The sequence below is a fragment of the Neoarius graeffei genome, chromosome 4 (genome assembly GCF_027579695.1).
Source record: "Neoarius graeffei isolate fNeoGra1 chromosome 4, fNeoGra1.pri, whole genome shotgun sequence".
Classification (NCBI taxonomy): domain Eukaryota; kingdom Metazoa; phylum Chordata; class Actinopteri; order Siluriformes; family Ariidae; genus Neoarius; species Neoarius graeffei.
In genome coordinates, this window is record NC_083572.1 from 34,789,608 (window position 1) to 34,804,966 (window position 15,359).

Sequence of the window (15,359 nt, forward strand, 5' to 3'; positions counted from 1 at the left end):
AAAAACTATCGATAACTGTCTTAAACAATGTTATTGTTTTTTTGTGATATTTATTTATTTATCTTCCAAAAGTTGTTCAGTTTCCAACAAAATTTTAACCACTGGTAGCCATGGACAATGGAAGCTCACTGACCCAAGAAGAGTAACTTTGACCTATTTTTCAAGGTCACAGAGTATATTTTATGTTTTTTGTTGAAAATGTCATTTCATTTATTACAATATCTGCTGAAGATATAAAGATTTCCCCATAGATTTATATAAACAAATGATGTGCTCATTTCCTGCACAAAAAGCTTTGATGCCAGTCAAGCGGAAAGTGACATGTTCTGGACCACAGTCAAAAACAGTTTGTTTCCTAAATAGCCAAAACCACAACATTTTCAAAAACACCAATGGTGCCAAAAGTTGTCATTTGCTCTGGACCAGTGCAGGTTCTTCTTTGGTAAAGAAGTCTTTTTTGGTTTTCAAAAAATTGAATTTAATGTCATTCAAGATGACGCCGCGGATGGTTGCCTCGGTACTTCGCTCTCTTGTACTTTCTATGTTTTTGTGTATTTGTTGTGTTTTTTGCACTTCTTCTCTGGTCACATACTCCAGAGAAGAACTCAAACATTGGAATAACCACCAGTAAAGTTTTTTCATCGGTTTTCATCGATCCGGAAAGTTTTCCAGAGCTACTTGTTGGAGGAGCAGCAGCTCTCTATGGTCTCCACCGAGGACGCCGGAGACACCAGGGAAGTGAGCCGGCGCACTCATCAGGCTGAGGCAGTGGGAGTTTTGCACTGCGCTCCCATCTATTCACCTGGCTAACATCTGCTCTCTGGCCAACAAGATGGACGAACTGCTGCTCCTCAACATAATCAACATGGATTTTAACAGATTTGCTGCCTTGTGCTTCACCGAAACCTGGCTCAGTGAGCACATCCTGGACACTTCTCTCCACCTGCCTGGATTTCACCTGCACCGAGCGGACCGCGAAATGGAGCTCACAGGGAAAACGAGGCGAGGCGGAGTCTGCTTTTACATTAATGAAGGTTGGTGTACTGATATCACGGTTCTAAATAAATCATGCAGTCCTCATCTGGAGACATTATTCATAAACTGCAAACCATTTTATGCTCCGTGAGAGTTTTCCTCATTTATTCTGGTTGGAGTCTACATCCCTCCTCAGGCTTGTGTTACTGAGGCATTACAACACCTGGCTGACCCGATAAACAATGTGGAGAAAAAACACCCGGACTCTTTGCTCATTGTTTTGGGGGACTTTAACAGAGCAAACCTCAGCCACGAACTGCCAAAATATAAACACCACATTAAGTGTCCCACCAGGAACACTAACACTCTGGTCCATTGTTACACTGTTTTAAAGGACACATACCACTCTGTCCCCCGTGCAGCCTTGGGACTATCTGATCATTGCATTGTTCATCTTATCCCGACCGACAGGCAGAAGCTGAAATCTGCTAAGCCTGTGGTAAAGACGGTGAGGAGATGGTCCAATGAGGCCAAAGTGGAACTACAAGCCTGCTTTGACTGCACTGATTGGAGTGTTTTTGAGGCTGCAGCTTCAGATCTGCATGAACTGACTGATACTGTGACATCTTACATCAGTTTTTGTGAGGATGTGTGTGCCCACCAAGACCTTCTGCACATACAACAACAAACCCTGGTTCACTGCAAAACTCAGGCAGCTCCGCCAGGCCAAGGAGGAGGCCTACAGAAGTGGGGACAGAGTCCTGTACAAACAGGCCAGAAACACACTGACAAAAGAGGTGAAAGCAGCTAAAGGCCTCTGCATGCTCTTGTGACAAGGCTTTCGCAGATAGCTTTTCGCAGACAGTTGTAATTTATCGTTGAGCGGGGAGTAATAGGCGTGCGCGATGTTATTCACCGCCACAATGCAAGGGGGCGCGAAGTCGCAAAATCGCTAGGAGTAGTTGGTGGGTGTGGTTAGTGGAGTGTTTATCGTCCGGTTACTTATAATGACTAGAACTGGAGTCGTATAGATGTACGTACTTCCTCACTTCCTCGATCAACCGCTCTTTGTGCCGCTCCATCTTCGCTCGTGTTTTTAAAAATGGTGGTCGTGAAAACAAACCAAACCGGGAAAGTAGGGAAGCGGAAGTGCATGTACAGTGGATGTAGAGTGGACCAATCAGAGCCCTCTTGTCTGTGACGCTGTCTGCGAGGCTGTCTGCGGTGGTCACAATTTTTGGGAGGTGCGTGCAGAGCGTCTGCGAAGGGGGGGCTTCGCAGACGCCATCTGCAACACCATCTGCGACGCCAACTGCGAGGACTGGGTTGTCAGCATAAATTGGCCTTAAGAGGAGCTATGCTGAAAGGATAAAAAAAAGCTTTTCAGCCAACGATCCGGCATCAGTGTGGAGAGGCCTGAAGAACAACACCAACTACAGGAGACCATCCCCCAACACTGCAATGAACCATCAACTGGCTGACGAGTTGAATGTGTTTTACTGCAGATTTGACACATTCACACCTCTCCCCACCTCAGACATTAAAGACTCATTTACACCCCCTGCTATTCTGCCTCCTCTCGCCTCTGATCCCACACCAGCACTCAAGATCTGTGAAGAGGATGTTTGTCAGCTTTTTCGCAGACAAAAGATCAGGAAGGCACCCGGCCCAGATGGTGTGTCACCCTCCTGCCTGAAGGTCTGTGCTGATCAGCTGGCCCCCATCTTCACCCAGATCTTCAATAGATCGCTGGAACTGTGTGAAGTCCCCTCATGCTTCAAACACTCCACAATAATCCTGGTTCCCAAGAAAACCACCATCACAGGACTGAATGACTACAGGCCTGTAGCCCTCACATCTGTAGTCATGAAGTCCTTTGAGAGACTGGTGTTGTCACACCTGAAGGACATCACAGACCCCCTGCTGAACCTCCTGCAGTTTGCCTACCGGGCAAACAGGTCAGCAGATGATGCAATCAATATGGGACTACACTACATCCTGCAACACCTTGATTCTGCAGGGACGTACGCCAGGATCCTGTTCGTGGACTTCAGTTCAGCGTTCAACACCATCGTTCCAGATATCCTTCACACCAAGCTCACCCAGCTCACTGTGCCCTCCTCCACCTGTCAGTGGATTATAAACTTCCTGACTGACAGGAAGCAGCAGGCGAGGCTGGGGAGCATCACATCCAGCACCCGGACTATCAGCACTGGCGCCCCCCAGGGGTGTGTGCTCTCCCCACTGCTCTTCTCCCTTTACACCAACGACTGCACCTCAAGAGACCTGTCTGTTAAACTCCTGAAATTTGCAGACAACACAACGGTCATCTGTCTCATCCAAGATGGTGACGAGTCTGCATACAGACGGGAGGTTAAACAGCTGGTCTGTTGGTGCGGTCAGAACAATCTGGAGCTGAACATGCTCAAAACTGTGGAGATGACAGTGGACTTTAGGAGGAGCCCCCCCACCCTGCCGCCCATCACCATCACCAACAACATTGTGACTGCTGTTGAAACCTTCAGGTTTCTGGGTTCCACAATCTCCCAGGACCTGAAGTGGGAGACCAACACAGTCACCATCATCAAAAAGGCCCAGCAGAGGTTGTACTTTCTGCGCCAGCTCAGGAAGCTTAACCTGTCTAAGGAGCTGCTGACACAATTCTACTCTGCCATCATTCAGTCTGTAATCTGCTCTTCCATCATTGTTTGGTTTGGATCGGTCACCAAACAGGACAAGAACAGACTGCAACGGACAATAAGGTCTGCAGAGAAAATTATTGGTGTCAGCCTGCCCTCCATCCAAGACCTGTACCTGTCCAGAGTCAGGAAACGGGCAGGCAACATCTCTGCAGACCCATCACACCCTGGTCACAAACTGTTTAAACTTCTCCCCTCTGGGAGATGCTACAGAACACTGTATGCAAGAACAACTAGACACAAGAACATTTTTTTTCCCTCAGGCTGTCTCTGTGATGAACAGCTAAAACCGGACTCAAATATCAGTAACATCAACTGTGAAATATCTGCACACTCATACCATCATTCTGTGCACACTGTATATTTATATTTACTAAGTCATCCTTGCACTATGCTGTCTATACATATATTTACCCTTCTACATGTACTGTACATAGCTTTTTGTTTTTTTTCTACACTTTTTATCTGTTTGTACTAAGAGAGCTAAGTGAAACTGGAGTCAAATTTTTCGTGTGTGTTCACATACCTGGCAAATAAAGTTTATTATTATTATTATTATTATTATTTGTGTGTTTGCAAAAATTGTCAATATAGCCATTTCACCATGAAATATTGATTTTGGCTTATAATATGCTATAGCAAACTACCCCACACATGTACCCATTCTACCAGAATCAAGTGTCAAATTTGACCTTTGACCTACTTTTAGGGGTCAAAAAGGTCATTTTCTGTTTCTGACTGTACTATTTTCAAAAGATCATAAACATAGTTTAATATTTACATACAGGCGGCATGGTGGTGCAGTGGTTAGCACTGTTGCCTCATAGCAAGAAGGCTCTGGGTTTGAGCCCAGCAGCTGTTGGGGACCTTTCTGTGTGGACTTTGAATATTCTGCCCAGGTGTGCTCTGGTTTCCCCCACAGTCCAAAGACATGCAGGTTAGGCTAATTGGTGGCTCTAAATTGACCGTGAGTGTGAATGGTTGTTTGTCTCTATGTGTCAGCCCTGTGATGACCTGGTGATTTGTCCAGGGTGTGCCCTGCCTCTTGTCTATAGACCCTTTTCAGTCACGTGACCTTCGTAAACGCGACCGCCATTTTGGACATGTAGTGGACTTTGGCTCGAATCGGTTTGAATGCGAGGAAGGCAACAAACATAAAAGAAAAAGGAGCGAGATGCAGAAAACTGTATTTACTAGTTTACTGTAATTATAATCTGGCAGCTATTTACACCGGATCCAGTGTAAATAGCTGCCGGAGCCAATGTCCGAGCTTGCCGGAGTGCGCTCCGGCCTGCTGCGAGCGAGCTAGCCGGCCGGCCGCGAGCGAGCGCGCTCCGGAACCTCGGACGTTGGCTCCAGCAGCTATTTACACTGGATCCGGTGTAAATAGCTGCCAGATCATAATTACTGTAAACTAGAATGGAATGTTAACAGCAATGTAATGCCTTTTCTGGCTAATTTTATTCATCTTACCTCCAACAAAGTGGTCACTACACAAGCATTGGTATGCTGCTATCCATCTTCTCCGTCGGTCAGCATCTACCGGGATCCGATAAAATGATAACCCTTGCCTTGTTTGTTGATGGTTACTACATCCAGGTGCACAACAATATAGTGGCATGATGGAAGTCTTGCTGAAAATAAACAATTTCTTTGCTGCCATTCCTCAATGCTGGCTGTGGTAAACTACTGGTAGTACATGTCCAAAACGGCCGCCGCGTTTGTCGTGACGTCACATGAAAAGGGTCCATAGTCAGCTGGGATAGGCTCTGTCTTGCCTGCGACCCTGTACAGGATAAGCAGCTACAGATAATGGATGGATAGATATTTACATACAATGATCTGGTAGTTTTTCTTTAGTGCATATTCTTTTGTAGATTATTGACAAATTGATATGTTTTATCAAAAGTTATACAGGGGGCTGCAAAAGTAGGTATACAGTAAGGATTATTCCTGTATTACCACTATTATAATAGTGGTGCTAGGTTTCATTTAATACTAACGTTTTGTGTGAATGTTTTGTTTTTCATTATTGTATATCTACTTTTGCAGCCCCCTGTATAATAAAATACAAAAATTCCCACGTGATGGTTGCCGCTTATTTTCTCTGCTTTTAGCTTAAACTATTACCTCAACAAAAATTAAATGTATTATTCACTATATATAAAATTTACATATGATATTTCTATTCATACTCTCAAATCGCATGTTTCTCTAATATTTTCAGGTCTAAGTCAAGGTCAAAAGTCTGAAAAACTATCAAAATAGACAAAAATGTAATTTTCACTATGACCTTTGACCTACTTTCTGAGGTCAGGTAGGTCATTTTCAGTTTTTAATGCACTAGTTTCATCAGCTGTTTACATGTACAGATACTTTAGGGAGTAAACACAATCTTCAGTGCATATTGTGATGGAAATAAATGGCAAATAGATGGAGTTTCTACAAAATGGTACATAACAACAAAGTTCTCTTTAAAAAAGAGAACTGTATCAGATTTGGTTATCAATATGTAAGAAGAGAAGTTGTTGGCAGGCTTTTAAAAAGTGTAACTGCTGAAAGTGACAAAAAGTGATAGTGTAGATTGGATGTAATGTAAATGTATTGTAAGAAGAGTAACATTACAGAACTGTGTGTCTGTGTAGGAGTAACTGTCTGTGGAGTGATTCGCTTGGTGAATGTTGCTTGGCACGAGGTGATTCAAAACCTTAGACAGCTTTAGGCATTAGGTGAATGTCGCGAGGCGAATGGCACTTGGCATGAGGCGATTGTCGCTCAGCATGAGGCAAATAGTGCAAGGCTGTTAACATTATTAGTTTATGTTTGAAATAGATGAGGACTCAAAATTGTCAGTGACAATTTCAGATTTCTAGTTGTTTTTTTACATTTTTTTAAATCCTATATATCTCACTTGAAAAACACCAACTGAATAACTTCAGCTTAATCAAATTTTCATTATTATGTTAATCCTAATGCATTTTAACACAAATCTCACCAGATGTCATAATTACCTAACAGGCAACTGAAAATAAGTGTCACTTTGTCAGAAAGACAGGTGACAGACAGATGTAAACGCAGCAGGGTTTAATCAGGCAAAACTGGCAGACAAATCCAAAATGAGAGGCAAAAAGCAGAGTTAAAAAAACAAACGATGGTCAGGTGAGGCACAAACGGAATCAGAGGCAAAGACAAAATTATAAACAAAGTCAAAATCAGAATAGCAACGCAATAATAAGAAAGCTTAGTAAAGTCAGGCAAGGATACACTGAGCATTTATGATTGAGTACAGGTGTGTATGATTAGAACTCTGGAGATCGTGAGGGGTGAGATGCTGTTGTAGTCTGTGACAGCCATGTTTGTAGTCCTCTGTGAATTCTGGGAAGTGGAGTCTTGAATGCAAGCAGGGACAGACGTGATACATTTCTAGCCTTACCTTACTAATTTGGAACTCCAGTCGCCGTATGTATCTTTCCAAGGCTCGTATTTCCTGTTGTTGGGGAAAAGACATTCAGCAGATTTGACAACTTTGACACCTTCAAATTGAGACAAGAGAGATTTAGAAAAAAAGAAAAAAGAAAAGCGAAATGTGTGCAGAACTTTTGCAAACTCACCTTCTCTAAGTCATAGAAAAATGCCTAAAAGATAAAATGGAAAATGCTTCAAATCATTTACATTTGTCATCATTTTGCTAATGCTGGCCTGAAACTAGATTTGCCTGCACAATCTTGATGGCATGTGATAATCCTAAGACACATTGTGGCCAATTGCAGTGAAATGGCATTTTTAGTAAAATAAGTATTGCACACATTGTTTGCCTCATTCTATACTGAAATAAACCCATCACAAAATAAAACAATAGAGAACTGTAAAAAAAGAGTCAATCTTACCAGTCTTGAATTTCTTATACTGCTGCTCTGCTGGGATGAGAGGAATTCCAGCTCTGCCTTATGGCCTTCAATATGCTCCCTATGAGCAAAAAGCTGATATAATTTCTTACAGCTATTAATTTGACTGAATAAACTTTTAAATACAACCCATGGTAATTATCTGAATGCATTCCCATTGAATGCATTTTCATTGGGTTGTTAATTATGTTTTTAAATAAAATGGCTATGTATACCAATAAAATAATTATTGCATACTTGAGCCCTTTCTGTAAAGCCTGAAAAACTCTGTCCACCTGTTCAGGCTGTTGTTCCCAAATACTGCCAACCACCTGTGTAGAAGTGGGGATTTTTGTAGATCTTCCTGCCAGGCCTTTGGTGTGCAGAGAACTACGAGCAGAACACAACCTATAGAGGGGATTGAATGGCATGGGTTGGGACAGGACAGGAAGCAAAGAGAGGCAAGCAATTTAATATGTCCCCATGTGCACTAAAAGTTAACTCACTTTTCTCAGGACCCTGCAACTAAATGTCTGTACGCTACTAAATCTATCTGGATTTGAATGCCCTGTCAGAAGACCTCACTTAGTGCAGAACTACGTGACTCAGAAACTCTTCTCAGGAAATCTATATCATATATGTGGCTCTTGGGGTGAGTAAATGATATCAGCTTTACTCTGTAAATTATAACATAGGCCACAGACATGCAAAATCTCTGTTTGTAGTAGGAACCACAAAATATTTATGTGCCGTCTATTCTTTGTATGTACTCTGTTTTATATATTTAGTTTAATGAATTGTACAATATTTAAAGTGAAACTTCAGGATATTTTAACCTGGGCTCTATTTTCCTATCTTTTTACCAGGGACAAATCTTTACAAGGGACAAAAACAATTTAAATCAGTCCAGTATTGAGTTAGAACGCAATAACTGGTAACTACAAAATGGCGATACAGTGTAATCCTATGAAGTAAACATTCATGTCAAAGTAAACCACTTGTTTTTGCTACTGACGTGCTCATAATGTTTTATAAGTGCCTAACAACATGGAAAGAATCCCTACCTCAATAACTGTAAATAAATTATATTTTAAAAAAAGACTGTTTCTACAGTCATTGTTTTACCTTTCTCTTCTTCCGGTCTCTGATGTAACACCCCATTCAGTGCCTGTGTTTGATTATCACACGGGGGCTGTTCCCTGATGTTCAAAAAAGGGATCCTTTCCATGTTGTTAGACACTAATTCATATTGTTATAATTGGTTGAATATTCGAGCATTACTTTGGAAATCAACTTCTTTACAAATTCCATGTGACTTCTCCTTTTGTAAATATCAAATTCTTAAACTGCAAATTCTTCAAGCCATACTTTCATATGTGCCATTAACCACTACTGTGGAGTGTGACATGACAAATATATTCAATACTGAACATGAGCAAACATCCCTGATCCCCCTTTATGCAGACCAGAACAACCCAGTGCTCCATTCAAGTAAATGAGGAAGTCCATGAATTTCACCAAAACATTTGCCTTTATTTCTCTCTGGGAGGGTTAATGGGTATTTCTAGAAATGTACAGCATATTCCCAGGTACCTATTATCAAAGTCAGGGCCTTTTTATTGTAATTTCAACCATATACAGTTGGTACAGTACACAGTTAAAATGAAACAACGTTTCTCCAGGACCATGGTGCTACATTAAACATCACAGGACTACAAAGCTACATATAACAACATAAAGTGCATAAGTACAGAGAGTGCAAACACTGCAGACAATAAACTACACACAACATAAAGTGCAAACATCAACAACATAACGTGCAAACAACAAAGGCAGTGCAAAAACGACAACTAAGTACAGTGACAACCAGTACCTATTACTCATAATGTACAGAAGGTGAGTGTGCATTTTGAGGTAGCATATGTAAACAAAATAAATAAATGTAAACACTGTGTATGGGAGAAGCATTGTAAACACTGTAAAAAGTGAGAGTGCATTATTGTTCACTGTGCAAAGACTGTTGTTGTGGGATTAGTGTGATCCACAGTTCGTGTGTATCAGTCCAGCCCCTCAGATTTGAGGAGTCTGATGGCATGTGGAAAGAAACTGTTACAAAGCCTGGCTGTGAAGGCTTGAATGCTTTGGTACAGGGGTATCCAAACTGATCCATAAAGGGCCGTGTGGCTGCAGGTTTTCATTCCAGCCATGCAGCAGCACACGTGACTTGGCTCATTCAATCAACTGAACTGTCTTCACACAGTCAAATACTTGCAGCCACACCCACCCTTGATTAAAGGGTGGGTGTGTCAGTTGATTGAATAAGCCAAATCAGGTGTGCTGCTGCATGGCTGGAATGAAAATCTGCAGCCACATGGCCCTTTATGGATCAGTTTGGACACCCCTGCTTTGGTACCTTTTTCCAGATGGCAGGAGGGTGAAGAGATTGTGTGAGGGGTGCATGGGGTCATCCACAATGCTGGTAGCTTTCCAGATGCAGCATGTGGTGTAAATGTCCTTGATGGAGGGAAGACAGACTCCAATGATCTTCTTAGCTGTCCTCACTATCCACTGTAGGGTTTTGCGATCCCAGATGGTGCAATTCCCAAACCAGACCATGAAGTAGCTGTCATGCTCTGCCCAAGACTTCCACTCCGGAGATTACAGATCTCTCACGCCAGCGCTGATCCAGATCCGGGACAGGAATCCCTTCTCACCCGTATTCACGTCCTGGTTTTCACCGCTGTGTATAAATAAGCCGTTCTCAGACTCAGATGTTGCCAGGACATCTCATTTGCTTCTTTAGCCATTTCTGTGCCTCTCTTGTTATTCATGGTTATTCTCTTTAGTGACTTTTTCTTGTTCATGGTTTTTGTACTAGCATTCTTCTGGTTCACGGTTTCTTGCACTAAGGTTTTTTTTCTTGTTCATGGGTTTTTTGCACTAGCATTTTTGTCTTTGCCTGTCTCATGTTTTTGTCAAGTTGTTTGTCTCATTTTGTCTGGACTATTTTTGCCATTTGTTTCTTGTCCTGTTTGTTTACCTTTTTGCCACGCCCTTTCTTCCCTGAATTAAATCATATTATTTATTGTATTACTGTCTGTGTTCTGCTTTTGGATCCTTATCTCACCACACCTCCACCCACCCCGAAAGTAGCTGCTTAGAATGTTCTCAATAGTCCCTCTGTACAATATTGTGAGGATGGATGATGGAAAATGGGTTTTCCTCAACTTTTAGGAAGTACAGACACTGCTGGGCTTTCTTGACTATGGAGCTGGTGTTGAGGGATTAGGTGAGGTTCTCTGGCAGATGAATACCAAGGAATTTGGTGCTCTTGATATTCTCCATGAGTGAGCCATCAATGTACAGCAGAGGGTGGCCACTCCATGTTCTTCTGAAGTCAACAATCAACTCTTTTGTTTTGTCCATGTTCAGAGACAGGTTGTTGACTCTGCACCAACCTGATAGCCATTACACTTCCTCACTGTATGTTGACTCCTCATTCTTACTGATGAGACCCACCACAGTCGTGTCATCAGAAGACTTGATGATATGATTTGAACTGTGCATTGTTGCACAGTCGTAAGTCAGCAGAGTGAACAGCAGTGGACTGAGCACACAGCCCTGGGGGGCCCCAGTGCTAAGTGCTAATCCAAACTGACCAAGGTCTCTCAGTCAGGAAGTCCAGGATCCAGTTGCAGAGGGAGGTGTTCAGGTCCAGCAGGCTCAGCTTTCCACTTAGCTGCTGAGGAATGATTGTGTTGAATGCTGAACTTAAGTCTATGAACAGCATTCAAACATTTATGTCCTTTTTGTCAGGGTGGCTAAGGGCCAGATGAAGGGTTGTGGCTATGGCATAACCTGTTGACTGGTTATGGTGATATGCGAACTTCAGGGGCTCCAGTGAGAAAGGCAGCAGGGTCTTTATGAGCCTCTCGAAGCACTTCATAATGGCTGTGAGCGCAACAGCATGGCAGTCATTGAGGCAGGACACTGAAGACTTCTTCAGCACAGGGATGATAGCAGAGGTCTTGAAGCACTTTGGAATGATAGCATTGCTCAGGGAGATGTTGAAGATATCGTGGTGAGACCACAACAGTATTTCTGCAATTAACTGTTTGGGGAAAAACTGATTTCACTACAAAAAATTGAAACCTGAATTTGAGGAGAAAATTACTTAATACTAGTGAAATTATCTTGCTGCATGGACAGATATTTTTACTTGATAAGACATCTTAGAATAAGTTGGCTGTAATCTAGAACTAGGTTTAATAATCTCAGAATTGGTGTCTTGTATTCTTCTAATAGGAAATGCTAGATCATTTCAACTATTTTTTCAAGATATTTTCACTTGCAAAGATATCATTTTTTACAGTGTTGGCTTCAGGGCATGCAGCTATATGGCACCAAAATATTGTTTGTGATGTAAGGTGACATGCCCACTTATAAGACTGGAACTGTTCCACGTTTGCTTCCATAGAGATTAATTATTTTTGCTCTATCTTGGTATATTCTAAGATGTTTGACACAGTCACCCCAAAAATGGGTGGAAATTCCATTTTTTGGCTTCTAGTAAAAAATAGTTGTCAAAGTTTAAGGCATGAAAGCAAGTCTGGTTAAATATATAATATATTTTCCATAATGAAATACTGAAATGAAAATGAGGAGAAATACATGGACATGTTCATGGGAAATCTTAACAAAGGCAGATACTCATTTATCCTCCTAGGCACACTTCATCAACTTGAGTAAGACCTGAACATGACCCCCCTCCTTGAATCACCACCTTAACGTGGTGGAGGGGTTTGAGTGCCTTAGGGATTCTAGGAGATATATTGTCGGGGGCATTTGCCCCGGTAGGGTCTCCCAAGGCAAACAGGTCCGAGATGAGAGGTCAGACAAAGGGGGGTTCAGAATGACCCTTATGAGAGGAAAAGCAGGTATCTGAGTGCCCTCGCCTGGACCAGGGATACCGGGGCCCTACCCTGGAGCCAGGCCTGGGGCAGGAGCTCATCAGTGAGTGCCTGGTGGCCTGGCCTATGTCTGTGGGGCCCTTCTGGGCCCAGCCCAAATGAGCAACATGGAACCACTCTCCTGTGGACCCACCATCCGCAGGAGGTGCCATAAGATTCTGGTGCACTGTGGATCAGGTAGCAGCCAAAGGCAGAGGCCTTGGCATACTGATCCTCGGCTGACAAAACTGGCTTTTGGGACATGGAATGTCACCTCTCTGGTGGGAAAGGAGCCTGAGCTTGTGCGTGAGGTTGAGCGGTACAGACTAGATATAGTTGGGCTCACCTCAATGCATAGCTTGGGTTCTAGAAACCAATTTCCTGGAGATGGGTTAGACTCTCTTCTATGCTGGAGTTGCCAAGGGTGACCGGTGCTAGGCAGGGGTGGGGCTATTGATAGCCCCCCAGTTTGGCACGCTAATATTGGAGTTCTCCCCAGTGAATGAGAGGGTCAATTCCCTGCACCTTCGGGTCAGGGAATGGTCTCTGACTGTCATTTGCGCTTAAGCACCAAATGGTAGTTCAAAGTACCTGGCCTTCTTGGAGTCCTTGAGGTGGGTGCTAGACAGTACACCATGAGGGGACTCCATTGTTTTACTGAGGGACTTCAATGCTCACATGGGCAATGACAGTGAGACTTGGAGGGGTGTGATTGGGAGGAACGACTTGCCCAATCTGAACCCAAGCAGTGTTCTGTTGTTGGACTTCTGTGCCATGCACAGTTTAGCAATAATGAACACCATGTTCAAGCATAAGGGTGTCCATAAGTGCATGTGGCACAAGGACACCCTAGGCCATAGATCAATGATTGACTTTGTAGTCGTTTCATCTGATCTACGACCATATGTCTTGGACACTTGGGTGAAGAGAGGAGCAGAGCTGTCAACTGATCGCTACCTAGTGGCGAGCTGGATCAGATGGCAGGGGAGGAGGCCAGACAGACATGGTAGGCCCAAACGTGTAGTGAGAGTATGCTGGGAACATCTGGCAGAGGCTCCTGTCTGTTGGCTTTTCAATTGCCACCTCTGGCAGAGCTTCAACTGCATACTGGGGAGGATGGGGACATTGAGTCCGAGTGGACCATGTTCCGCACCTCCATTGCTGAGGTGGCCATGCAGAGCTGTGGCTGCAAGGTTGTTGGTGCCTGTTGTGGCAGTAATCCCTGAACCTGGTGGTGGATACCTGTGGTAAGGGGAGCTGTCAAGCTGAAGAAGGAGTCCTATCAGGCTTAGTTAGCCTATGGGTCTCCAGAGGCAGCTGACAGATACTGACAGGCCAAGCAGAATGCAGCTCTGGCAGTCACTGAAGCAAAAACTTGGGTGTGGGAGGAGTTCGGTGAGGCCATGGAAAGTGATTTTTGGTCAGCCATGAAGAGATTCTGGCAAACCATCCGGTGGCTCAGGAAGAGGAAGCAGTGGTCTGTCCCTACTGTTTACAGTGAGGATGGAGTGCTGTTGACCTCAACTGGGGACATCACCCGGGGGTGGAAGGAATACTTCGAGGATCTCCTCAATCCCACCTTCATGTTGTCTGAGGAGGACACAGAGTCTGAGGGTGCTTGGGAGGACTCGCCCATCACAGGGACTGAGGTTGCCGAGGTGGTTAAAAAGCTCCTTGGTGGCCAGGCTCCAGGGGTGGATGATATTCTTCCTGAGTTCCTGAAGGCACTGGATGTTGTTGGGCTGTCTTGGCTGACATGCCTCTTCAACATTGCATAGAGGTTGGGGACAGTGCCTCTGGATTGGCAGACTGGGGTGGTGGTCCGCCCCTTTTTAAAAAGGGGAACCACACTTCTCAGCCTCCCTGGGAAATCCTATGCTGAGGTGCTGGAGAGGAGAGTCCAGTCGACAGTTGAACCTCGGATTCAGGAGGAACAGTGCGGTTTTCATCCTGGTCGTAGAACACTGGACCAGCTCTTTACCCTTGCAAGGGTACTGGAGGGTGCATGGGAGTTTGCCCAACTGATCTACATGTGTTTTGTGGACCTGGAGAAGGCTTACGACTGTATCCCTCATGGTGTCCTGTGGGGGGTGCTTCGTGAGTATGGGGTTCAGGGCCCACTACTGCTGGCCATTCGGACCCTGTATGACCAGAGCAGCAGTTTGGTTCACATTGCCGGCAGTAAGTCAGACTCTTTCCAGGTGCATGTGAGACTCCACCAGGGCTGCCCTTTGTCACCGGTTCTGTTCATAAATTTTATGGACAGAATTTCTAGGCACAGCCAAGGGGTGTCCAGTTTGGTGGCATCAGGATCATGTCTCTGCTTTTTGCAGATGATGTGGTCCTGTTGGCTTCATCAATCTGTGACTTACAGCATGCGCTGGGATGGTTTGCAGCCTAGTGTGAAGTGGCTGGGATGAGGATCAGCACCTCCATGGCCATGGTGCTCAGCAGGTAACGGGTGGAGTGCCTACTTCGGGTCAGGGGGGAGTTGCTACCTAATGTGGAGGAGTTTAAGTATTTCGTGGTTTTGTTCACGAGGGTAAGGGGGAGCGGGAGTTGGACAGACAGATCGGGGCAGCATCAGCAGTGATGCGGACACTAAACTGGTCTGTTGTAGTAAAGAGAGAGCTGAGCCAAAAGGCAAAGCTCTCAATTTACGGGTCCATCTACGTTCCCACTCTCACCTGTGGTCATGAGCTGTGGGTAGTGACTGAAAAATGAGATCACGGATAAAAGCAGTAGAAATGAGTTTTCTCTGCAGGGTGGCTGGGCTCTCCCTGAGAGACAGGGTGAGAAGCTTGGTCATTCGGGAGAGACTCGGAGTAGAACTGTTGCTCCTTCACATTGAA

At 44.2% G+C, this 15,359-nt stretch overlaps 1 protein-coding gene across 6 annotated transcripts in view; it reads right to left on the reverse strand.

Annotated features, from left to right (window-relative positions):
* The window catches only part of ripor3 (RIPOR family member 3), a 145,924-nt gene that overhangs the window by 95,008 nt on the left and 35,557 nt on the right, over positions 1–15,359 (reverse strand). For all 6 annotated transcript variants that reach the window (XM_060919155.1, XM_060919156.1, XM_060919153.1 and 3 more), the window contains exons 3-6: positions 7,817–7,966; positions 7,562–7,640; positions 7,286–7,309; positions 7,108–7,161 (exon numbers count right to left, since the gene is read on the reverse strand). In XM_060919155.1, the coding sequence (XP_060775138.1) occupies positions 7,108–7,161; positions 7,286–7,309; positions 7,562–7,640; positions 7,817–7,966 (307 nt within the window). The remainder of the gene's footprint in view (positions 1–7,107; positions 7,162–7,285; positions 7,310–7,561; positions 7,641–7,816; positions 7,967–15,359) is intronic.